The sequence below is a fragment of the Elephantulus edwardii genome, unplaced genomic scaffold (assembly GCF_000299155.1).
Source record: "Elephantulus edwardii isolate Elephantulus edwardi_28Jun2011 unplaced genomic scaffold, EleEdw1.0 scaffold00003, whole genome shotgun sequence".
In the NCBI taxonomy this organism is placed as follows: Eukaryota; Metazoa; Chordata; class Mammalia; order Macroscelidea; family Macroscelididae; genus Elephantulus; species Elephantulus edwardii.
In genome coordinates, this window is record NW_006399753.1 from 39,681,235 (window position 1) to 39,708,855 (window position 27,621).

General features: G+C 36.1%; 1 protein-coding gene across 3 annotated transcripts in view; it reads left to right on the plus strand.

The window, feature by feature from the left end:
• ITGBL1 (integrin, beta-like 1 (with EGF-like repeat domains)) overlaps positions 1-27,621 on the plus strand; it is a 393,008-nt gene that overhangs the window by 191,929 nt on the left and 173,458 nt on the right. For 2 of the 3 annotated variants that reach the window (XM_006879391.1, XM_006879393.1), the window contains 4 exons: positions 4,250-4,396; positions 12,904-13,026; positions 17,548-17,688; positions 25,169-25,309. In XM_006879391.1, the coding sequence (XP_006879453.1) occupies positions 4,250-4,396; positions 12,904-13,026; positions 17,548-17,688; positions 25,169-25,309 (552 nt within the window). The remainder of the gene's footprint in view (positions 1-4,249; positions 4,397-12,903; positions 13,027-17,547; positions 17,689-25,168; positions 25,310-27,621) is intronic. The other variant, XM_006879392.1, reaches the window with a different exon arrangement.

Sequence of the window (27,621 nt, forward strand, 5' to 3'; positions counted from 1 at the left end):
GAATCAGGGTGAAGTCTCTCTCAGGGAGGAGTGATAGGGAATGGCAAGGGACACACTGACAAAGGAGATTAATCAGAACTGACTTTGACAAGCACTGGCAATTGGACAATTAAAACAGACATGGAGGGGGGGAAGAAGAACGAACTGGGGATGAGGGTGGAGAAAACAGTACAACAATGGATGAATGAAAACCCAAAATCTCTGTAAATGGTAATTAAAACTAATAAAATTTAATAAAAAAAAGAGAGGAATACAAAATTATAGAATAAACTTGAAGGAGACTTGTGCATCTAATATGAAGAATTTGAATTAGAGTACAATAAAATGTTTTGGTTATTTTATTGTTGTACTTTGATGCTGTCAAGTCAGCTATGACCCATAGTGACTCTCTGAACAAATGATCAAAAACTTTGCTCTATCGTCAGCCATCCTCACATGGTCTGCAATGACTATTACCATTAAATCAATGAGTTCTCACAATCTCTGTCCTCACAATCTCTGCCATATTTGTACTGTCGATACCAAATCAATTGTTTCATAACATGGTGGTTTATACATTTTTGGCATTATTATTATTCTTGTTGATTTTAATGAAAGTTTACAGAGACTTTGGATTTCCATTCACTCATTGTTGCACTTTTCTCCCTATCCACCCCCGACCCCAGTTCACTCTTTTCTTTGAAAAGTAAAAGAAAATTTCTTGCACTGTTATTCAATCCCACCCCTCAAGTCCACTCCATTATGCAGCCTTCATTCTGGATGCCTGTCATGACGATCATACCTAATCACATCTCCCATTTAAACATTTTTTTCTCTCTCTCATCTGTTTCACTGTGGTATACATAATGTATCCCATCTTTCTCAGTCTTCCTCCAACCCCAATGTCAGTCCCATTTTACAATGGGACTTTGTACAATGACACTTTGCAGTATTTGTCCTTTTATGACTGAGATCTTTTACTCAGCATAATGTCCTCCAGGGTCACCCATTTTGTATAATATTTCATGAGTTCCTTGTTTTTGAATGCAGTGTAGTATTCCATTGTGTGACTATACCACAGCTTCTCTATCCATTTGTTTATTGATGGGCAGTTGGGTTGTTTCCAGCTCTTTGCTATTGTGAACAAAGTCTAGATAAACATGGATGTGCATATACCTGCTTGAGTGGCAGTTATGGTTTCTTTGGGGTGTATTTCCAGTAGTGGAATTGCTGGGTCAATTGGTATTTCTATTTCCAACTTTTTGAGAAAGCACTATACTGTCTGCCTTCCATAGTGGTTGCACCATTTTACATTCTCACCAACAGTGAATAAGGGTTCCAGTTTTCTCCACAACCTCACCAGCATTTGTTGTTTGCTGTTCTGTTAAATTTTTCTATTTTTATGGGGGTGAGTTGATATCTCATAGTTGTTTTGATCTGTATCTCTCTTAGAGCTAGGGATTTTGAACATTTCTTCATGTGTTTGTTTGCCATCTTAATGTCTTCTTTGGTGAAGTGCCTGTTCGTATCCTGTGACCATTTTTCAATTGGGCTGTTTGTCTTTATCTTGTTGTGGTGCTGGAGTATTTTAGAAATTCTAGCTCTAAGTCCCTTATCTGACATGTCATTACCAAATATTTTTTCCGATTCTGTTTTTTCCCTTTTTACCCTGTTAGAGAAGTTTTTGCATGTGCATAGGGATTTGATTCTTAGAATGTTCCATTCATCTATTTTATCCTCTCCTGGTTGGAGATTTTTCAGGATGCTTGGAAGACTGTTAATGTTGTGGATTAGGACATCTAGAGTTCTTCCAATCTTTTCTTTAGTGATGTTTATAGTCCTTGGTTTTAGTCCTGAATCCATGATCCACTTTGAATTGGTTTTGTCTATGGAGTGAGGTATGAATCTTGCTTGACTTTTCTGCAGATAGTTTTCCAATTTTGCCAACATCATTTGTTAAAAAGGCTGTCATGGACAGGAAGATTCAAAATTATGAAAATGACAAATCTACCAAGGCAATTTACATGTTCAATGTTATCTCAATACAAATACCAATCTCATTTTTCAATGAGATGAAAAAGACAATCTCCAGTTTCATTTGGAATGGAAAGAATCCCTAAATAAGCAAAAGCACTCCTTAAAAAGAGAAACAAGGTAGGAGGTATCTCACTCCCTGATTTCTAATCCTACTAAATTGTCATGATGAACAAGACAGCGTGGTATTGGTACAATGACAGACACATAGGTCAATGGAAAAGAATTGAGAATCCAGAAATCAGCCCATCTACCTCTCAACTAATTTTTGGCAAGGAGATGAAATCAATTAAGTGGTTTATACATTTAGAGCATTAAGATATAGTAGTAGTATATTGAAAATGTTAGAATAATTACAATTCAAATTCTGCTCAATTTTCAAGGTCCTATTAAAAGTCAGTGCAGTCTAATAAGTAGGCATTGGTACTATTGCTGTCTCTTGTCTTATTTATCTAAATTATACACTATACTATGCAATTTCATATATTGTTATTTGTTGTTGTTGTTATGTGCCGTCGAGTCACCTACGACTCATAGCGACCCTATGTACAACAGCCCTAAACTCTGCTGTGTCCTGTGCCAATCGCACCTTCTCTGACACTCCCATCCCAATTATCCCAGTCACTGAATCAATCCACCTCATAGAGAGCCTTCCTCTCCTGCGCTGTCCCTCCACCCTCCCAAGCATGATGAACCTCTCCAAGGACCGGTATCTCCTCACAACATGTCCAAAGTATGTTAGAAGGAGCCTCAGAATCCTTGCCTCCAAGAAACAACCCGGGTTAACCCTCTCCAGGACAAATCTGTTTGTTTTCCTAGCAGTCCATAGTATTCTCAATACTCTTCTCCAGCACCACAGCTCAAAGGCATCAATTCTCCTTCTATCCTCATTGGTCATTGTCTAACTCTCTGATGCATAACAAGTGATTGGGAAGACCAAAGCTTGTATCAGACGCACCTTAGTCTCCAGAGAGACACCATTGCTCTTCAGTACTTTGGAGAGGTCCCTAACAGCAGACTTTCCCATGGCAATGCGCCTTTTGATTTCCTGGCTGCTGGTGCCAAGACTGTTGACTATGGAGCCAAGCAAACTAAACTGTGTACAATCTCAATCTCTTCACCATCCATCCTGATGCTGCCAATTGGTCCAGTGGTGAGAATCTTTGTCTTCTTGACATTGAGCCTCAATCCATATTGTAGGCTGCAGTCCTTGACACTCTGCAGCAGGTGCTTCAGGTCCTCTTCAGTTTCAGCAAGCAGGGTTGTATCATCCGCGTAATGCAGGTTGTTGATAAATTGTCCACCAATCTTGACCCCACATTTCTCCTCATAGAGCCCAGCCTCCCGGATAGTCTGTTCTGCATGTAGGTTAAAAAGGTATGGAGCTAGGATGCATCCCTGGCGTACACCCTTCCCAATTTTGAACCATGCAGTGTTCCAATAAATATTTTTTTCCTAAAGATATTAACACTAGTTTGTTGGTATATCTACTTAAAAGTTAGAAATTCTTTAGGACAAGGAACAACAGTGTACTTTGATGAGTCTTAATAAAATTATTGATAACAATGTTAAATGTTGATTTCAAAGCATTAAAAATTAAGAAAGTTCCATAAATCAAAATGGATAAGACTGTTGTACTGACTTTTGAGCCAAATGTCCTTATTAAGAAATAAAACAAATTATATAATTATTTTAAGTTATAATATTTAACTATCCACAAAATTTTATTTTAAATATATATACATATACATACACAGATATGCACATAAATAAACACCTCCTCATAAAAAGAAAAGCCCATCATTTAGCATAAATAATTTTTATGCAAATTTCATTTTTAAAAAAAAATTTCATATTTTTCAATTGTGATAGTACGTATTAAAAATAGTTAAGAAGAGACAATCTTTGCTTTCTAAATTCTGAGATGTTGAGTGCATTTTCCCCTTAATACTAAATTTTCTGATCCTTATGGCTTATTAATTTGTGATTGTTTATCTACATAATGGTTGTAGAAATTAATATCTCCATAATTATTTATCAATGCTTAATAACTGAAATAAAGGTCATCCTCAAATAATACTGTATATAATATCTTTATATTCAGATACTGTATTATCTAAGTATTGAGAATTTACTATGCCTAAGTCCAGAACAACGTCACCTTTACTAGTTTACTTACAATAATGGTCTTCTTGAAAGCCGATTTGAACCTAACTGTGTGCTGTTAAATCGTCAGGCCATGGAAAGTGTGACTGTGGCAAGTGTAAATGTGATGAAGGATGGTCTGGGGAAGCTTGCCAGTACCCAACCAAGTGCAACCTGACCAAGAAGCAAAGTAACAAAATGTGCAAGAATTCTCAAGATGTCATCTGCTCTAATGCAGGTAAGAATTCACAGGAATAGGAAATATATGATTAGTCACCTCTAGAAAAAACTGTCTGTTTTTCAATTAAATGAGAACTCAATAATTCCAACCTTCCATTAATGAATATTTCAGTCTAACATTCCATAAAAGAATCCTAATTGACAGGGGGGGGAATGTAGAGCAGAATTTCAAGTTCTCAAGGGCTTTCTGGAGTCAGGAGAGTAGAAAAGCCTCAGAATCTACAATCATGAGGTAAACTATAAACCTTAAACCAAAAATACTACTCCTAAAGTCTTCTTAAAAATGCGTTAATACATTAGCTTAACTAGTTGAAAAGATCTGCTTTGAGCATTACGCTATCTGAAGAACCATGGGCAACTAGATACCAATAGCAATAAGAAAGACTAGACAGGAACCTCAGAGAGTAATGAATCTGTGTTAATGAGGGAGAAAAACATTCAGAAATGGAGGATGAGAATGATTACACAAGTGAAAATATATGATCAATGCCACTAAATTGTACGTGTGGAAACTGTTGAATCAGGGCATGATTTTCAGTGTGTGTTCTCATCAACATACATAAAATAAAATTTGGGGAAATTATACCCCCACAGGAAATTCTTAAGGGAAATGTTCAGATTTTGCTTTTTAATGGAAATGTGTAAATTTGGAGAAATGCTGAACTTCTGAGTGAAAGTGCTTTTGAAAATATTTTTAAGAAATGAAATTCAGATAACTCAATAGGAAGAAATGTCATCTTGCTGAGACAGAGACTTTTGATGCTCTCCAGCTGTTCCTGATGGATCCTTCACTTAGAATATTCACAGAAAACAACACCCAACAACCTTTTATGTAAATTGTAAAACATAATGAGTACTTCTAGAAAGGATTTATATAAACTGACTCAATTATTTTTTGTTACAGATCAAGGCATTTGTGCCTTAGCATTAAACAATGATTTCTTGGTTGCATTTTCAGAGTAGTTTCAGACTCACTGAGTATGGAGCTTGTTGAAGAGTATAGCAACATCATCATGTTTTATCTGGCCAAAATACGTGCATATCTCATAGATGTAAATTAAAACACTGACTAGAAATTTTTTTATAAAGTTGTTAAAATGGATTTCAAAAACATTCAAAGCCAAACAGCTTCAGTTTTGTTGTAAATGGTACTTAGTGTTAAAAAAAAATTGGTTACTTTTTTGACATTTGGGCACCAGAAGGCTCAAAATGAATTCTTCCTCAATCTTGCTTGAACATGAAAATTCCAAGGAGATTCATAAAATGCCAGTGCATGTTGCCTTCACCAGAGCTTCTGATTCCATCAATTTAGTCTGTGGCCTGGAGTCGGGTAAATCTTTCAATCACTGCAGGTGATTTGAATGTACAGCCAGGGTGGTGACCCGTTTCTCCAAATGCTGAATATAAGGACTTGATGACCAGATTGAAGATATATCCTTCTGAAATCTGTCTTATCGGCTGGCCCCTCTGTAATCAGAGTGAGGACCTTAATACCAAACCTTTGATCACAACCAATTGCTCCAAGTAGGTTAAGTTCGGCAAAGTGGTTTTGATTGAAATGGAAATCGGGGCTACCTTCAAAGAGATGAGTCTATTAACCAGAGTCATTGTGCAAATGGTTGGTAATTAGATAATTTTTCATGTTCACTGATAATTCACTGCCTTCTCTAGTTTTTTAATCTGTTCTTTTAGGAAAATTTCTTTACCTCAAGCTTATACCAGCAAAACTGAAAGAAAATATATATACACATACAACCTCTTCCATTTTAAAAAGTCAATACTTTCAAACAGCTTCCAGGAATAAGATATAAATTCTGTTTTGTTTTATTATATGCTAATATTCAGCTTTTGGAGTGATAGATGGATGGAAGAATAGATTAATGGAGGGATGGGCAAATGGAAGGGTTAATTTACAAATCAAATCTAGGCATTTATAAAAGGATAGCATATTGTAAACAAGTTTTCTTCTTTTTTCTACTAATTTACAAAATTCAAATACATTGTTTTGAAGAACAAATTCTTTCAATTTCCCTTATCCCTCATCCAACAGATTGTACAGCCTCATGATTAATCCACCCTCCTCCGGCATATCCTCATCCTTCTGCTTCCAGCCTCTCTCACCCCTCTTGAATCCTTATATTCATTCTATAATAATGGTTCTATACCATATTTATTCTCATGGGACTGAGTTAGTTCACTCAGCATAATGCTCTCCAGTTTTTCCCAAGTTAGATAATAATTTACAAAATTATTGCTCCTGTGTGCTGCATAGTATTCCATTGTGTGAATGTACCATAATTTCTCAATCCATTAATTTGTGGTTGAACATTTGGGTTGTTTCCATGTTCTTGCGATGGTGAATAATGCTGCTATGAACATTGGTGTACAAATCTCCATTTGTGTCTCAGTTCTCATTTTCTCAGGGTATATTCCAAGTAATGGAAACCTGGGTCATATGGAACTTCTATGCTCAGCTTTTTGAGGCAGCTCCAAACTGCCTTCCAGAATGGTCGTACCATTTTACAATCCCACCAACAGGGTAGAAGAGTTCCCTTTCTCACCACAAACAATAACTCAAGGTGGATCAGAGACCTAGGAGTAAAGTCCAAAACTATAACCTTCATAAGAGACAATCTGGGATTAAGCTTAGAAGTGCTAGACCAAGGTATAAAGAAACTGCCAACTACAACCAGAAATACACAATCTGAAGAGTATAAATTGATGCATGGGACCTTCGAAAGATTAAATCTGTGTGTGCATCAAAAAATTTTCCTAACAAGGTGAAAAGAAATCCTACAAACTGGGAACAAACATTTGGTAATACCGACTGATTACCCAATTACAAAATGGGCAAAAGACATGGAAAGAATTTAATGGAGGAAGATATTAGAACAGTAAACAGACACATCAAGAAGTGCTCAAAATCACTGGCAATAAGAGAGATGGTAATCAAAACCACAATGAGGTACCATCTCACTCCAGTAACAGTGGCAAACTTTAACAGGAAAGCAAGTAAAAACTATTTTTATAATGTTTTTTATATAACTCAGTTTATATAATTTCTTATACGTGGGATTGAGACAATTTCTAATATTTTAAGTTTACTACTGGTAATGCTACAGTAAAAGAGATTGTTAAATCTAAGAGTAAATTAATACTTATTGTCACATTTAATGTTTTCTTCTCTTTTATTTCCTTCTTGGCCAATGTCTTTCTCATCGTCTTTTGTTTAAATTTTCATTGCTAGAAAACTAATTCCAGACCACTTTAAAATTAGTATTTACCCATGAAGATTCTTGCTTATCTTTTTTCTCTTCTTATTTTTCCTCTTTTAATTATTACAATGTAGCCTTTTGGAAGCAGTTTGAAGAAGTAGAAGGAAAGGAAAATGTGGTGGGGGTGAGACTGAAAGGCTAATTGAGATGGAGCTGGAAACAAAAGGATTTTCAGAAACCAACACTTTATGGGGTAAGAAAGAGAAGGCACAGTGACCGAGTGAGGTGAGACTTAGACACCATTGAACAAGGGTGTAGGCTGGGGTTCAAGTTAAGGGAGTACTCTTAGAGACAGACGCTTGCTTATACTTAATAGTAGGAAAAGTCAGAGCTAAAAATGAGTGAAAGAAACTTAGAGTAAAGCAGAAGACCAATCCTAGAGTCTGACTTCACTGGCAACAAAGAGAGAAAAGCAGCATTACTCAGCATGAACACAGGAGTCTGGCACCTTCTCCTGGCCTCCCATATGCTGTATCTGGGAGGCTCAATTGTGAATTATACTTGATGGGTAAAACAGGAAGTCTCTGAGTTGTTGTTAAACTCCCCATACTAGCCAAGAATGGTTTGGATGTGTGGATGTGTTTAAGTCTGTCTGTGAGGGATGCCAGTGAAAGGTTGTAGAATTTAGAGATAGAGGTTTTTCCTCTCCATCTTTCCTAAAAATAGATATGACATACATAGCCAAAATGACATTATCATCCTCTTCTGGTATCGCAAGAGCTAACATATAATATCCTTAAATTTCTCTATCCTCTTCCTTCAAAAATAGCTTTCCCTCCAAATTCAAGACAGATTCTTAATTTTTCTATCATTGTTTCCTTGATGTTTTCTGTAACATTAAAAGCCTTGTTCTGTCTACACTTATCTGAATTCTATGCTCCTTAGAAGCAAGTATTGTATAATTTTTATCTCACATACTACGGCCAATTTGTTCAGGCTGGCTAGTCTTTAGAAAAAAGATAGCATGCTGGCAAAGATGGAAGATCAGGGAAAGAGAGAAAGACCTTCAACAAGAAGGATTGGCAGAGTGATTATAACAATGGGCTTGAGTATGCCAGAGATCATGTGGATGGCACAGGAGAGCACAATAGTCAAATCTGTCGTCCAAAATGTGCCTATGACTGTCAATAGGCTACAACAGCATTCATAGAATAAGTTCAAGTATTCATTCTTTTATGACTTTCCTCTTACAGAGAGTGAGTCTGAGTTTTATGTTTTCTATTATGTTTTTATCAAAAATATATAATGAGAAATATCTTTGTGTGTATATGTCATGAATATATACTATATTCATTTGAATGTATATATTTGAATATGTATTAAGAACGTATTTTAACTTATTTATAGCTGACCCTCCACCAGGTTTTCAGGTGCTGTAAATCACATGGGAGGAGATTGCCCATTTTTTCCTACATAGCTTCTGATAGATTTGAACCACTTGCCATTGGGTTGGCAGTACAATTTTTTACCCACTAGTCCACCAGAGAGCGCACACACACGCACACTCACACACACACACGCACACATTTCAGGACTTATTTCTTTGTTTTTTTGCCTGGATTTACTTATTTTACAAACCCCCAAAAGCAAACATACTGCCATTGAATTGGTTCCAATTCATAGTAAACTTCCATCAGGCTTTCAAGACTAGATAGCATAACCAGAGGTGGTTGTGAGTTCGGGAGCTGAAAATGACTCTTTGCTGACCCTATAGCACGTTTTCAGAGGCAATAAATCACACAAGAGGAAATTACCTCTCTTTCTTTCATAGAGCAGCTGGTGGATTTGAACCATGTGCTTTTGGGTTGGTAATACAGCTCTTTACCCTTGAGCTTCCTGCACTCCCTGACACTACTATTTGATTTGAACAACAGGAGGTACAGGACTTGGGATACCAGTACAGTTTGCTATGAGCTACAGCCACCCAGGCTTCCTTGTTATCTCCTATAGCATTCTCCAAAACAAACAAATAAACAAGCAAAAAATCAAAATCACATTACCATTGAGTCAATTTGAACTCAGCAATTCTCTAGATTTCAGAATATATAAATCTTAACAGAAGGATACTTCCCATCTTTCCCTGGTGAACTAGCTGGTGGATTTGAACCATTAACCTTTCTATTAGCAGCCCAACACATAACCCATTATCCCACTAGGGCATCAATGGTGCCCAATACTTTGCCAGTAGCTTACCAGACAACAAGAAAAGCTAATGACTAAATAAATACACTAATGGTTGAAAGAAAGAATGAACAAATATTAAAATAAAGAAGAAGTTATGATTACAGCAAAAATGAAATCAGGCAATGGTAGTGCTAGACTGCAAATGAACTTCTTCAAATATAGGTAACTTTTAGGACAAAGTACAAGAAAATGAAACGAGAATGTTTTAATAACTATTCTCAGGATAGAAAAATAAAAAACCCTCAAATTTTGCAAAATCACCATTTTTATGACTAATAGTCAATTTTAAGTGGCTTAGGTAACAAAATAATGCAGAAAATAGGAAAACAAAGATATTACCAGGCTTCATAAGTATAAAACAGTCCTTTTGAATATGACTAATATGTTTATATCTTAAAGTAAGAATGAAAAAAACTAAACATTTTCTGGAAATCTATTATATGCTAGATACATGAATATTTTTATATAGATTATTTGTCACTTGGTCCTCATAGTAGCTCTAGAATTTGGTATTATTACATGCAAATAAGATATCAGAGAGTTGGAGATGTAAATAACAACTTTAAGAACATAATTCAGAAACTCAAAGTCATTACCATCAAGTTAATTCCTATTCATGGTGAGTGTCCCTCAGTTTTTGAGGCTGTAAACTGGTGGAAGGGGACTGCCCTTTTTTCTCCAGTGAATCCTTGGGGTATTCAGACTGCTGGAGACACTTGATCTTTTGCCTAGTGGTGCAACATTCTGTGGACTACACTCACTACTGGAGCTCCTTGAGGGCATAATTAGTGGGGATTAACATATATCTTTATCTAATAGGATTAACATATATCTTAATCTAAAATGTGCAGTACACCACGTGCAAAATTGCCAATATCCAGTGGTTTGAAAGCAAAAGTTGATATCATGTTTTGTTTTTCACCACCTTTTCCTTTTCACAGCTAGCAACTAATCAGACTGCCCAATCTATCTTTTGAAAATATCTCCCTAACATACTTGCTTTTTTTCTTAAAAATTCTCTGCCTGGTTCAGATTCCATAGTCTTTCCTGTAGACATAAATTTATCAAAACCTCTGTAATTTATTAATAAAGGTGGGTGACTCTGATCTGCGGCCCTCAGGCCTGTTTTTCCTTGTTTTTGGTCAAACATCCTTCTATGTCATACAGCCCTTGTACAAGCTGTACAGAGGTGACTTGTGGTTGCTGTGAAGCTGAACACTGTGACACTGACGTGTCAAATGCATTAATGGTTATCCATGGTGGACAGTGTTTGGTGGAACTCCTTGATTAAAACAAGCTTGGAAGCAGGAGTGGCATCCACTTCTATAAATAACTTCCAGAAACCCTACAAACCTGGAGAAAGGATGAAAGTCACACAAGTGTCGAGGACTTTCGTTTATAGGGTTTCTATGAGTTGCCTACAACTTGACGGTACTTAACCACAACAACATGTGAATAGCACAACTAGTTGAGTAACTCTACTGCTTAAAACATTGTTGTTGTGTTGTTATGTGCCATCGAGTCGTTTGCGACATTATCATCTTATTATTATCAGGCTTAAGTTTTAAATCTTTGACAAGGCCTTGTAAAATGTCTATAAACATCCTTGAGTTGCTTTGTGTAATCTCATGCTGATTTCCATATTATTTATACACTCCTTTTCTGTTAAGTACTTTCCTCATTTATTTCCTTTTTCTATGACATACCCCTTCCTGGAAGTGAACCTGTTCTTTCTCTCACATTCCCTATTTTGTTGTTGTTCTACTTGATTCTGGGTTCTTAGCTTAAAAACAGCTTCCTCTAAGTTTCTCTTGTCCTTCAGCTCTTAATTTATCACTCTCGCTATATGCATCTGAGAATTCTATGGCCTAGTGGATAAGGAACTTTATTGCCAATCCAAAGTCACGCCATTTGTGTATAACAGCTGCTCTACAAGGGAAAGTTGGGCAATATCCTCCATACAATTTATAGTCTCTGAAAAGCTGTGGGAGGGCCAGCTAGGAGTAGTTCTGACTTAATGGCATATAAAACCAACATATGATCCTACAACAGTTCACACTTCTGTTTTATAGTATTGGTTTTTAAGAACTTAGACCTCTGAAAGCAAGTTAATGGCTTACTTTGTTTCTTAATTCCCAGAGTCAGCATGGTGGTTGATGAGTGACAAAGTCTGTATATATATTGATTCCCATTGTCCTTTATTGAAAATGTAACACATATTAATAAAAAGAAGTTCCTCAAGTGAACAATATATCTCTCATTAACATTTGACTACTATTTTATTGCAAGTAAAATCATTCTTAGAGAATGTAATCAGATTCTTTGGTTTGGCAGGGTACGAGGTGTATGACCAGCTGCTCTGAGGCCATGCTCATTATGTTGTGTCAGTCTCATAAGAATATGTCTCTATTTAACAGTGGCAATACGAAACTCTCAGAGGGCTATTAAATTAGTTTTGTTTCTTTTTAAATTATTGTTAATTTTCTTTGCAAACCATTAATAAAGAAGTATTATCATTATCATTAGCCATCATAGAAATGACTACAACTCACAACAATCCTATAAACAACAGATTGGAACCATTCTGTATCCTATGCTATCTTCATGCCCTCTACCATGTTCAAGCCCATTGTATGCTCAAATGTTATGCCATGTATTTAGCAAATACTATGGAGGAAGATAAGCAAAGTCACTGACAAAAACTGGACTGTTCTACTTTAGTTCAATTGAGACCCACGTGTAATTAGAATACGTGCATTCATACATTGCTCAAAAGTATAAAGTGACTGAGAGCTTCAATTTATACCTAGGAAATTGTGAGAGGTCAATAACAATAAGTGCTATAAAAACATAATTGCATTATTGTAAATTATATCAAGAAAGAATACTTTTTTCTGTTTCATCACATCCATATTAATAAATAATTGCAATATTATATTGATTGAGTTGAGTTGTCAGCCATCTTGAAAACAATGGGATATAAAGGATTTTATTATCATTTGTGTGTGTACTAACAACATTTCTTTTTATTTTTTTTTTTGGTTAGGTACATGTCACTGTGGCAGGTGTAAGTGTGATAATTTAGACGGAAATGGACTTGTTTATGGTAAATTTTGTGAATGTGATGACAGAGAATGCATTGATGATGAAACTGAAGAAATATGTGGCGGTATGTATATTTACTTCTTAGAAATTTATAGAACCACCTATTCAATTTTTTTATTTGTTCAAGTTTATTTTTGTTTCTACATAAATTTCTGCATAAAAGTCTGCTGTTAGTGACCTCTCCAAAGTACTGAAGAGCAATGGTGCCTCTCTGGAGACCAAGGTGCACCTGATCCAGGCCATGGTCTTTGCTATCACTTGTTATGCATCAGAGAGTTGGACAGTGACTAAGGAGGGTAGAAGGAGAATTTATGCCTTTGAGCTGTGGTGCTAGAGAAGAGTATTGAGGGCACAATGGACTGCTAGGAAAACAAACAGATTCATCCTGGAAAGGGTTAAGCCAGGAGGCTCCCTGGAGGCAAGGAGGGGAAGGCCCTCTATGAGGTGGATTGATTTAGTGACTGGAGTAATTGAGATGGGTATGTCAGAGACAGTGTGATTGGCACAGGACAGAGCAGAGTTTAGGGCTGTTGTGCATAGGGTCGCTATGAGTCACAAGCGACTTGACAGCACATAACAACAACAACATAAATTTCTGCCCTGAGAACAGAAAGTTAGTCTGAATCTACAGTCAGTTTTTTAAATTTATTTTAAACACTCATTATCAGAAATTAAATAAGGGTATTCAGAGGACATGGTACTTTTTACATGAAAAACCAGATTGTCCGCAGAACAGAATCTAGTAAAAATGACAGTAGGCCAGCTTCACAGGGTTGAAGTATTCTTAGTGATCCTTGATACTTCTTTCTCATTTTATTTTGTTTCTTTTCTTGTTCTCTTTAAGTTCTAAGATTCAACTTCATTTTCTTTTTTATTTCTAAAGCATAAACTTTAAATCACAGTCATATTTCCTATGGGAATGTTCATGTTCAACAGGACTGCTAGTCTAGAACTTAGCCTCATACATCAATAAAATTTTAATGACCTTTTCTGTGTACCTTAATTCCTTAAGTTTTTTTTTAATTGTAGCAGTTATTATACACTTGTTAGAATAAAGTATTGTAATTCATCTTTTACCTTCATTGTTCTAAATGTCACTAAATCACTCTCGGGCAAGAAGTCTTTTTATAGACACAGACAGAAGTGGAAACTGGCACTTGAATAATGCAGATAACATAGCAAGGGTCATTTAACTAGTTATGAGTGAAGCTAATATTTGGCTATATTTGTCTTACTACAAATACATTCAGAACCCCCACCATAAAGAAGGACATTGCTACCTGGGAGTTTATGGAGCTCCCGTGAGAAGAGCAGACCTCGTTCTTTTTATCATCTCTTGATTTCATCTCTTTATTTGCCTAGCTATAAGCCTGACCAAAGAGTTCAATGTGTTGCCTGGGCTGGAAGACAGAATGGATATAGAGAGTGATGGCAATCATTTGAATTATTTAGATAAATTCTTTCCTGCTATTTTTTAACATATCAGCCTAGTTACTAACAATCTCACCTCTCTGCCAGTTAGCAATAGCTTGTTTCTTTCATCACTGACCGAATTCCATTGACTCCTATCTTGTTTGTGAAATGGGCGATTTCAGATATTCGTCCTGGAAGGTTTTGAAAACAAATGGGACCAGGGGAACCTCAGGGACTTACAGCAAGTGTCATTAACATAAGACAAGTTTATCTCTGTTTGCATTTCCATGAAGTTAATCACCTACACAGTCTTCTTTCAGATTTTTACTTTTTCTTTCTTGCATACACTATCAGTAACAAACACAGAAAACTCAAGCTCAGAGACAGTGCTCTAAAAGGTTTCAGTCCAACATAATTAGAATCATTAGATAAATTCATCCACTGATTCTTATTAAAATATCAGAGGTCAAAAAGAGGGAAGCAAAAATGGTCTGCAGAAAATGTATCCTGACTCATACAACCAAACCAAAGGCTATTTGCAGGTGCAACTCGAAACATTTCACTTGAACAACATAACAGGAAATGTTTAGCTCTCAACCTTTCCACTTGTCATTTCCATTTGTTAGAGACTTAAGCCATTTCATGGTGCAAAGTCTCTGGCAGCTTGCACCAGCACTCCAGTAAACATCCTCGGGAGCTGACATTGTCTGTGACTAGGGATCTTTACACTTGTAATTAACATGAAACAAATTTGTTGAGAGATTGTTCATCAGCTCATCAGTGAAGCAAAGCCAAAGGGATTTTCTCACTATGCTAATTGACCCTATGCAAAGCATTGTGTTTGTTTTGGAACATATGTACTGTCCTTGAGTTTATATTTTGTTTCAATTATCCAAATGTCTTGATACAACATACTTATGAGTTAATGACTATTTGTTTAACTTTCAAATCTTCAGGTAAGTATAGTGCCCTCTTATTTTTGTTTCCTTACCTATCTTTGTCTATGTTGTTTCCTGGTAACACCCAAATTTAATAATTGGACAATAATGGATGTGATGAACATTGACTTATATTAATCTGTACATGTCATTGTAATTAGTGTGTAGGTTGCATCTTAGACAGGAAACTCCTGGAATGACAGAGGAACTGCATTCTGCAATTGAAGAAGGTGGTCTAGTCCTACAAACTCCAACTCCTAAGGAAAACCTTTACTATATTGCTATGTTGGGGTATTCTTCTAGTGCAATCACTGAGTTCCTGAGACTTTTAGTATAATACTGAAATGTGATTTTTGTTATAAATGCATGTAGAAATATTACTAAATAGGTTTGTAAATAATATGCAAAACCCCCAGGTAGTCAAAACAGTTAATCACTCCACCACAACTCTTCAAAGACAAGTCTAGTAAGTTGCTTTCAAAAGATCATGAAAACCTCATGCAGCAGTTCTGATCTGCACACATGGCATCACCATGAGATAGAATCAAATCACCAGCAAAAACAATACCAGGTTATCTGCATAGGTGGAGGGTTGATGGGATGTTTTGTTTTTTGGGGTGTGTGTGTGTGTGTGTGTGTGTGTGTGTATTAGTGAAATGATTTGTTTACGTGAGTGAATTAAAGTTTGTGGTAGCAATACATTGTCTCTAAGATTAAGGAGAAATCTTCTGTGGATATGATTATTATTATTTAAACAGAACACCTACCTACTTTGTGCCTCTTTCTCTGCATCTCACTATAAAGCTGTTTTCAATTCATCACATTCTATCTTTGGTGTGTATTTGCTTGAGATAAATCTCATCTGATAGATGAGAATAGCATAGAATCCCAGAATATTCTGTTGTGTTACGCATCTCTCCTCTGAGAATCCTATGAACAGTCTCACCACCAACCAGATATAGCATAGGGGAAAGGTAAAACAATGGTCTTGCTTTGTTTCCTATGGTATGTCTAGAGTTATGGTTGTAAGAGAAAGAACTAGACTTCAGTTACAAACTTGTGTGAAACACATAGACCAAAACCAAAATCCATGGTAATACTGGTTTTATCATGTTGTTTTTATGGATACATACAACTGAGTCAGAGCCAACTCATAGCTCACCCTCCAGCTGTTTGGGTTGTTTGGTTTTTTTTTTCAGAGGATGTAAATCACATGAAAGGAGATAGCTCATCTTTCTCCAGTGGAGCTGCTGATGGATTTGAACCATTTGCCTTTGATTTGACAATGTAGCTCCTTTTCCAGGTCACCAGAGTTCCCTGGTTTTCTTCATATTTACATATAGTAAAATAAAATGCATTCAGGACAGAGTACTGTAAGTGCAAACAGAACAAAGGCTGGATGAGAAGTAAAACTTTGAGGCACACGTAATTGTTTTTTTTTTAATTGCTAGATATGAATGTGGGTAGCGATGAATTGTCAACTCTTTATAGATCACCTGGATCAAAACATAAGAACATGGTAGCAGCTTTGACATAGATGGGTGCTGATAGACTGGTAATAACTGGGCACAAATGACTGGGATATTGTAAACTGTCACTGTAATACACAATTAAGGATGAGAATTTTATTTTATTGTGAGGTTGAATTTTTGTTGTGTTTTATCCCTCAAAATTAGGAGAAAACATTAATTTGTCTGAAAATAGATTTCCATGTGGTAGAACAACAGCTTGTAGGACACAGTTGAATAAAAAAAGTATTTCTTTCAGTTTAAAAATGTTCAGTCATTAATAATGTGCTTTTGAGTAAATATGCACCATTGGCTTCTCAATAGTTAATTTTGAACAAAATTTAGTAACTAATCCAAGAAATGTTCTTAGAATAAATGCTTATGTCCACTTGAGTTTATGGCACGTATTTGATAATATACTTAAAGTAATAAATATACTTTTGTAGTCTTTCAAGTAATTTGTTTTTGCAAATCTTACTTTAATCAGTTAATAACTAGGAAAAGTTAAAGGAACATTTTAGTTTGTTTTATTTGCATGGTTAGATATATAGGGACCCAACTGTGGGTTTTGGAAAGCAAATCATCTAATTTAATTATTTTAAGCAAGAAATGTAGAACAGTGATATTATTTCTAAAGGCAAAAATGTTCAAAAAGAGGTAGAAAGTTAATTCTGTCTTTAAAAGTTGCTTTTTTTCATCCCTGTGTAAAATTCATTTTGGGTAAAGGCCATGGAAAGTGTTACTGTGGAAACTGTTACTGTGAGGCTGGTTGGCATGGAGATAAATGCGAATTCCAGTGCGACATCACCCCCTGGGAGAGCAAGCGAAGATGCACATCTCCAGATGGCAAAATCTGCAGTAACCGAGGTGTGTCATTCATACACGTTACTATGTAATTGGGAGGAAAACAAAGTTCTTAATTGTTAATGCTTCTCTTCTCTTTTCTCAGTATTGCCTTTCTTGTGAGAAGTCATCATTTAAAGTTGTTTACTTGATTGTAAATCAACATTTACTATAAAAAACAATTTTGTTTCTTGTGTTTTTCTTGAGTGGATACAAAGATAAAAAAAGTTAGTGTCATTATTTTAGCTTCACTGAACAAATAGTTAACATAGGGACCATAATTTCTTTGGCTGGCATCCAGAAATAGCACAGTACAGCTAAAAGGCAATTCTTGTAGATACTTCTGTTAAATGTCTCTTGACTAACAGAACCATCTACAGCGTGAGCATCTAATTATCCAGAGAGCATTCAGAAAACTCTCTTGTCTTAATTATGGGTAAATTGAAGGCTTGGCTGAAATACAAAATTGATGTAGACACATTTAATTACTAAATGCAATGATTAAAATGTAATATTGAACAGACTTAATGTAAAGACCAAATTTTAAATTTACTGTTTTTACCTACAAAGAAGTTAGCACATAGATGTTGTTGTTATGTGTCATTGAGTTGCTGGCAATTTATAGCGACCCTATGTAGAACAGCCCTAAACCCTGCTCTAGCGCTTGCCACTCTCACTGTCTGCAACATGCCTAGTATCCCCATTACCCCAAGGATGAAATCTCATCCAGGAGCTTCTTCTGTTCTGTCCCTCAACCCTCCCAAGCATGATGGCCCTCTCCAAGGACTGATCCACATTGCAACATGTCCAAAGTATGTCAGATGAAACTTCAGAGTCCTTGCCTCTAAGGACCAGCCTGGATTCACCCTCTCCAGGATAAAATTGTTTGTTCTCCTAGCAGTCCATGGTATGTATATTCAATACTCTTCTCCAGCACCAAAGCTCAAAGACATCAACTCTCCTTCTGTCATCCCTAGTCATTGTCCAACTCTCTGAAGCATAGCAAGTAATGGAAAAGACATGGCCTGTATCAGATCTACCTTAGTCTCCAGACTGACATCATTGTTCCTCAGTACTTTGGAGAAGTCTCTGACAGCAGACTTTCCCAGTGCAATTCATCTTTTAATTTCCTAGCTGCTGGTACCAAGAGTGTTGGTAGATCTATGAAATTTAAATTGAGCTCATACATATATTAATAAAAATTATACTTACATTACTAAATATTATTTCTAGCAAGTTTACTAATTTTTTATGTCAAATTACACAGCTTCAAACACTTTTTAAAAAAAAATTCTGAAAATAATTATGTACCTTCCTTTACACTAGATTTTTCATTGCCTACTTGATGATATATACTTTGGGTCATATGTTATATAAAATGATAAAATATAGATACATGTAAATCAATCAGAATTGACTCAACAGCACATAATATAAATTAAAAAAGTTTTGTTTTCATGAATGATGTGCACATCGTGAGGCTTAACACACAACAGGTTCTATCCTTTGTTAAATAAATCTAGAAGAGGAAATATATGCCACATTTATGACCTCATGTATAGAAAGACACAAAGTCTAAAGTTGAAGGAACAACAAATTTAATTTATGGAACATAGATCTAACCGTATGTCATAATAATTCACTCTTCCCAAGTGATCTGCAGCCTCTGAAAACCTGCTGGAAGGTCAGCTATGACTCAGTTCTGATTTGATGGTAATAAGTTGAGGTTTATAAAGACTAATGTTCTTATAATATGACCAAATTTGCCATTATGATGTCAGGGCCTGAAGCTTTAACCGTATTACTGTGCAAAATAATCATTTATGTCCTGTTGAAAAGAGAGAGGAGTGAAATGGAATTGATTGGAGTATGGATTAAAGATGGACCCTGCAGCAGACATACGCAAGCTCTGAGAGAAGAGATGCTTTGGAAAATCACAGACTGCATCACCCCACCCCTTCCTTATGCCTGAGGCTTTCTACGCTGGAAGTCTGGCCAAGGCAGGTGGGAAGCAGCATGCCTAAATGAAGCTCATAGTTAGTGAGATTGTTATTGTTGTGTGCCTTCAAGTGGACTATGACTCATAGTTGCCTTATAAACAACAGCTCAAAACCTTGCTGAATTCTGCCTCATCCTCAAGATCTCCACTGTACTCAAGTTTATGAGTACATAAAAGGGGACTGGTGTGGAAATGATTTCTTTTTCTCCAAAGACCAGTGTCTAGGCTAAAACTCTTTCCTTACCATTGTTTCCCTAAGTAAAAGAGAAACACTAGTTCTGGGCATACCTATATTGTCTTCTTTTTTAGCCACCTTTAGTGACCAGAAGAACTCAACTGATGATAGAGTTTTCTCTATTGTCCACATGATTTAAACAATTTGCCATTGTACTCATTATGCATATGCCTTAAAAACTGATCAAAACAGCATGACTGATAGATCTCTCACTCTCTATTTCCTTGTATTTATATTATTATAAAAGCAACAATTATTACTCACTCACTTATTGCTGTTGAATGAGACTAACCCATAGCTGACCCTCCAGTGAGTTTTCAGAAGTTGAAAATCACTCAGGAGGAGATTTTCTATCTTTTTCTCTGAGAAGTTGATGGATTTGAACCACTTGCCCTTAATTTGGAAGAACTATAAGCCATAAGAGTTCTCTGTAAGCAAAAATATCCATTTAAAAAAAATCCAGCTCATAATGAATGAAGAACAAAAAGTTAATGGTCCATAATCCTCCCATGCAGATATAAGTTGTTTTACATTTTACTGTATGACTTCTCCATTAATTTCTTTATTCTTTATAAAATTCACTTGTGCCCTCCATACACATATGTTCTTTTCTTAAGTACAAAGTAAATCATAATATGCATGCTCATTTATTTGAGTTTCACTTAGTAATATATTTTTTGGTATTGCTCCGTGTTCTCTAAAGTTAAAAGGAATTAGTACTTTTAAAGACTTCTTAGAAGACCCTACCACACACAGATCAGTAATTCTCTACTGACAGATTAATTTTAGTGTTTCCCAAATATTACTGCATTTATATCTCAATGTCAAGAAAACAAAAATCCTTGCAACTGGACTAATAGGCAACATCATAATAGATGGATGGAAAAGAGATTGAATCTGTCAATGACTTAATCTTCCTTGGATCCACAATCAATGCACTTGGTATCAGCAGCCAAGAGATCAGGAGACATACTGTACTGGAAAGTCTGTAGTCAAAGACCCTCTAAATTATTAAAGAGCAGTGATATTAGTTTGAGGACTCAAGTGTGCCTGGCTCAGGCCAAGATCTTTTCAATCACATGCTATGCTGCTGAGAGCCAGACAGCAAATAAGGATGACAAGTGAAGAATTGACACTTCTGAACTGTGGTATTGAAGAATACTGACTATCCCATGGACTGCCAAAAGGACAAACACATATGTCTTGGATAAGGTGCAGCCAAAATGCTTCTTGGAGGCAAAGATGACAAAGCTTCGTCTCACATACCCTGAGCATGTTGTTATAAGAAGTTAGTCCTTAGAGAGAAAAGTGGGACAGCAAAGAAGAGGAAGATCTTCAACCAGGTAGATTGATGTAGTAATTGCAGCAATGGCTTGTGTGTGTGTGTGAGATTGTGAGGATGATATAGAATAGGGCAGGGTTAAGATTTGTTGTTCAGGCGAGCTCTGGTGGCCTAGTCAAATCCACCAGATGCTCTGCTGAAGAAGGAGGAACAGTCGCCTCCTGTCCCTGTCAGATCCAATTTGATGGTACACACATTAAAAAAAAATATAAATAAATAAATAAATAAATTTTTTAAAAAAAAAGGATTTGTTGTTCATAGGGTCACTATGAGTGTCACTCAACTAGAAAACACCTAACAACAACTACATTTAAATTCCTGAATGTGCAAATATGTGGACTTTTACTTAAACTTAATGATTGAAGTACTATGTGAAATAATACAGTAATTTTTAAATGTACATCCTGTGAAATTCTGCCCTGTGAAAGTTGTATCAGTTTATCTTTTATTTATAGTACAGGAGACCACCCATCCTTTCACACTCTCACTCACTCTGGACACTAACCAGTTTGTTTGGTTTTTTGTTTCTTAACCTCAACCAAATCACTCTAACTCAATGTTGTTTTAATGATTTTCCTTTATTCTTTCCTCATACTCAGTTCCATGGTAGACACATTTCATGGCTATTTATAATCATTATGTTTTTGTAGAATTACCCACTACTGTTTTATTTGCTTTTATCTATTTGGAAATTTCTGTTTATTTATTTGTTGCAAGCATGTTGTACATCTTTATGAAGGTGTTTTTTGCTTTTTACATATATATAAACTCTATGACCAAGTTTTTGTTTTAATTGTTCATAACATTTTCTCCCAGTTAAGCATTTACACCTTTGTACTTTTCATTTAGTGATTCTACATGTTAATTTTCAATTAAAAGACATTTCTTTCTTATTTTTATAGATATATTTATGAATTTTTTGGAAACAGAAGTGGCATCTACTTCCTAAACAATATGCCTTTGGAAATTCTATTAACTTTGATAAATGTCCATAGTTGTAGAGGGGCTTCAGGCCTTTTGTTCATAGGGTCGCTACGAGTTGTGTTCAACTTGAAGGCAATCAACAACAACAACAACAATTTAAGCTCTTAGATCTTTAACGGAAATTGGTTTTCATATAAAAGACAAGAGATTTAACTTTATTTCTCCCCCATAATAATTAGTTGTAGACTTGTGTGCTGTTGAGTTGGAACTAAATCATAGCTGACCCTACTGGGTTTTTGTTGTTTTTGTTTGTTACTGTCAAGTCAGAATCAACCCATAACTGATCCTCCAGTGGCTTTTCGGAGACAGTAAATGATACAGGATGACAACATATTGTGGCCAACATTGAGAAGAGTGAGAATTGCAGACCTCTTAATTGTGCTCATGTGTAACCTACACCTAGACCAAGAGGCTGTTGTATGAAAAAGCAAAGGAACACTGTTGTTGTGGTGGTTATGTGCCATCGAGTTGCCTGCAACTCATAGTGACCCTATGTATAACAGATCTGAAGTCAGCCCTGTCCTGAGTCAGTCTCATTCACACGCCTACCCCAATTACACCAGTAACTGTGTCAATCTATCTCATTTGGTGTCTTCCACTCCTGTGCTGTCCCTCAGTCATTCTTATGATGTCCTTCTCCAAGGACCAATTCCTGCTGGCCAAGTGCCCAAAGGATGAGAGACATAGCTTCAAAATCCTAGCCACCAAGAAGAAACTTGGTTTCATCCTCTCCAACGCAGAACTGTTTGTTTTCTTGGCAGTATGTTCAAGACTTCTACAGCACCACAACCCAAAAGCATTGCTTCTTCTTCTGTCTTCCTTAGTTATTGTCCAGCTCTCTGATGCCACATTCCTCTTAATAAAGCCCAGCCTCCTGAGTTATCTGTTCCTCATACATATTCCTGACATACTCCTTTCCTGATACTGAACCTTGAAATTTTTCTTTTCTATGTTCTGAGGACTGCTTCCTCGTCTGAGTATAGGTTTCACATGAGCACTATCAACTGTTCCACGATTCCCATTCTCCTCAAGGTCAGCCACAATTTGTTGTGATACACATGCCTTTGCAAAGTCAATGAAACACAGATAGAAATTTCTCTGGTACTCTGCTTTTGGCCAAGATCCATCTGACATTGGTGATAATGTTTCTAGTGCCACGACAATGTTCAAAGGATGTTCATGTTCATATAATGTTCAAAGGAACACTACGTGGTTTAAAATTAAGGAAGATGTGCATCAGGGTTATATCCTTTCTCATCTTACTTGATGTGTATGCTGAGCAAATTATTCAAGAAGCTAGATAAAGATGAATGTGACATTTGACTGGAGGTAGACTCATCGATAACCTTTGTTATGCAGATGGCACAAACTTGCTTGCTTACTGGGCAAACTTGCATAGTTTGGAGGACTTGAAGAACTTGACGCACAAGATCAAAGTCTGTAGCTTTCAGTAATGATAGCATTTCAACATCAAGAAAACAAAAGTTCTTGCCAGTGGGTGAAGAGACTGAAATTATCAGGGTATTCATTTTACTTGGAATCACAATCAATACACTTGGTGACAGCAATCAGGAGATCAGGAGACATGTTGCACTGAGAAAGTCTGTAGGGAGAGACCTCGCCAGTGGAGCAAGAATGTTAGTTTGAGGACTAAGGTGTCCCTAATTAATGCCAAAGTCTATTCAATCACTTGCTATGCTTCTAAGACCTGGACAATAATAAAGGGTGACAGAATAAGAATTGATGCTTTTCAAGTGTGATGTTGGAGTACTGAATATTCTGTGAACTACTAAAAGAATAAATGTGTCTTGGGTAAGTTACAGCCAAAGTACTCTTTGGACAAAGATGAAAAAACGTTATCTCACATACACTGGGCGTGTTGCTAGGAGAAGCTATTGTTTGGAAGGATATCGTGGCTAGGAAGGTGGAAAAGCAGCCAAAGGGAGAAAGATCCTAAACTAAGTGGATTGACATAGTGACTGCAGCAATGAGCTCAAGTGTGTCAGAGATTGTGAGGATGGCTCAGGATAAGACAGAGTTTAGATCTGCTGTTCATATTGTTGTTTTGAGCCATATTCTACTTGATGGCAACAAATTGCACAAGAGGAAATTATCCAAACTTCTTCCACAGAGCAGCTAGTGGGTTCAAATAGTGTGCCTTTGGGATTACAGCACAGCTTTGTACTAGATTGCTGGAGCTCTTTATTCTAAAGAAAATTACTGATAACCCACCAAAAGTAAATACAAATGGTAACTGGAGATTTCTATTCTCACTTCTCCAAATGACCAAGTTTATATCTCAGTCTGGACTCCAAGTCTCCCATGATCTTAGCTTATCGGATCTGGCAAATTTTGTTTGTAATTCTTTCTTAGTCTTTTTGCTCCAATAATACACCACTTCTCAGTGTCTCCATGGCTCCACTTCTCTCACTTTGTGCTTATTGCTTTCCTGTTTTTCCTCGAGTCATTCACCTCTCCTAGAACATTTTTTCTCACCTCTTAGAACATCTAGGCTATTTACCCTGAGGTACGACAGCCCACACTTAGCTTTCTTTCTTAAACACCCATAGTATTTATACCCTTGTTTACAAAATTATATTAATATTATTGTTTGGTCATTTTAATTAATATTATTGTTCACTAATTTTTGTCCATTAGCTTTGTTTTCACACTATGAGCTTTCTACAGGGCAAAGATTCTATCTTGTATTAACTGACACATCCCACTCTTACATAATTATAGAAAAATAGAATAATTTTGTTTATTTATTCATGAATCTCTACAATATGCTTTAGATCAAATTTTTCCTGCAAAGAGTATTTTTATTTGAACATATGCATTTTATAAAAACAAATTAAGTAAAGGAACAGTAATAAGAAATATTGGAAATATTTTCGATGGTTTTTCTTGACTACGGGCTTGTAAAACGTTTTCTTCCCCTTAGGGACCTGTGTGTGTGGCGAATGTTCTTGCCATGATGTTGACCCTACTGGGGACTGGGGAGATATTCATGGGGACACCTGTGAGTGTGATGAGAGGGACTGTCGAGCTGTTTATGACAGATATTCTGATGACTTCTGTTCAGGTAAGTCCTGTTCCAGTTCCTAAATTAAGACTATTCCTTTCACTATTTAAATACTGATTAAGATTATCACAGAAACTATAGGAAGAAGTAAGTGCATTCTGAATCATTATATATTTGCTGTTGGGTGCTCAGTTGGTTAAATGATAAGGAGTTGCACCAAATACAGGTGATTCAAGTTCACCAGCTGTTCTATGGGAGAAAGATGGGAAATCTTGTCTTATGATATGATTTCCAGCCTCTGAAAAGCCACTGGAGGGTTAGCTATAAGTCCTTCTGACTCAAGAGCATGTAATAACAACAACAGATTCCTACTAAAGATCTTTGGTTATGTAATGTGTTAAAGGTTGGCAGTTCAAATCCACTGACTCCTTCTTAAAGGAAAATTGACAGTCTCCTTCCATAAAGTTTCAGAGTTTTGAAAACTGACGGAAAGTTACCATGTGTCAAAATAGAATAACAAGATTGATATTTTTGTTCGTTCACTTTTGCATTATACTTCTACAACTAATTTGGGGAACCACTGGTGACTTCATTTATTTGGAAAAAATTAGATGTGAAAGTATGCCCACTATTTTAAAATTAGTTTAATTTTTCAGGAAGGAACAACCCAGTTCTGTTGAGTCTATTCCTGGAACCAAGACCTCCTGGTATCTACTCCTCCGACAAAAAACTAGTAGGCTTGATGACAACAAATAAGATTATCACTGCTATGGCATCTGTATTTCTAAATTGCAAAATTACAGATTATGTAATTCTCTGGGATACTTATATGTTACAATACTTTGATGAGACCAGTGTTGATAATTTACTGGTAAAATTCTTGTCTTCAAGTTGAAAGATGTGGTTTCAGTTCTTCACAATGCATCCCAACTGTGGCCCCCACCCAACACTGAGTGGAGCCTGATAGGATTTAAAACCTTTGACAACCGACTGGAGGGTCAGCTATGATTTGTTTCCAACTTGACAACAAGTATGATTTGTGCATATAATTATTAATTTATTAATATTATATTCCAAATAGTTTGTTGTTGTTCTTGTTGTTAAGTGTCGTCAAGTCTTAGACAACTCATAGTGACCCAAAGAACGAAAGACCTGAACACTTGTATAAATTTCATTGTTTCTCCAAGTTCTTAGAGTTTGTGGAGGCAAGCTATTTCAGAAGTGGATGCCGCTCCTGCTTCCAAGCTTGTTTTAATCAGGGAGCTAGCAACACCAAACACTGTTTGCCAGAGTATCAAATACTGGAGCCATTATTTAAGAAGACACACATATTTTTACTTTCTAGAACTCACATTCTGAAAGCAAATAAGTAAATAAATAAATACATCCTACAAGAATTTCTAATGGTTAGAATGTACAACAGGCAGATTAATCTGCAAAAGCATCATTTAGTCAAAATGGAGATATGGATTTTCAATCCATTTATATTTTGCAATCTAGATGTCCAAGATATATGCATATCCTTTCATTAAGTTTGGCTCTCCTTCACTGACATGTGCACAGACAGGATACTCCATTCATCCCCTGAAAGTTCACCAGTAAAGGGACTTAAGAGATTTCATAATAACCCCACAGCTTCAGCAGCTTCTCTAGCCCAGCCAAGGGGAAGTTGCTTCTAAAACTTCACTTCAGAAGGTTTCCCTCTCTAATTAGCCCTCACACTTGGGAGGATTCGCTGAACATTTTATGGGAATCCTCTTTTCAGAATTTTCTGCTATTTATTATAGTTTTTGAGTGTTCTTCATTACCATCATTATCAACACAAGGATAATAAAACCTTTGAAGTAGGAAGTATATTTCCTCTCATTTTACACTTGGGGATATTGAAACTCAATGAAATTATGTAAGCTGCCCATGGTCCCAGAACTAACGCGTAGAATCAAAACATTCTCAAAGTCTATTACTCTAAAAAAATTGAAAGTTTATTTTTTTATTGGATAAATGTCTCTTTAAAGGGTAAGACACCAAACATTTATGGTATGGAAAACTAACTCTGCCAGAGGCATCTTGTGAAACACCAGGATTTAAAAACATGAAAAATTAGAGATTCTTTTCTCAAGAGATTACTATTGAAGAAAGAAAAGTGCTACATAAACAGACAATTTTAATTAGGAGATTTGCATATGCATGTATTTATTTATTTCTATTGAGAAACTGAAAGACTAAAAATGAACAAAACAAAACTCGTTCGTGGAGTTTATATTCTTGTGGTACAGGAGAACCAATAATTAAAATATAAGTATATATACATATTTGTTTTTGTTATGTGCCGTCGAGTCGTTTCCGACTCATAGCGACCCTATGCACAACAG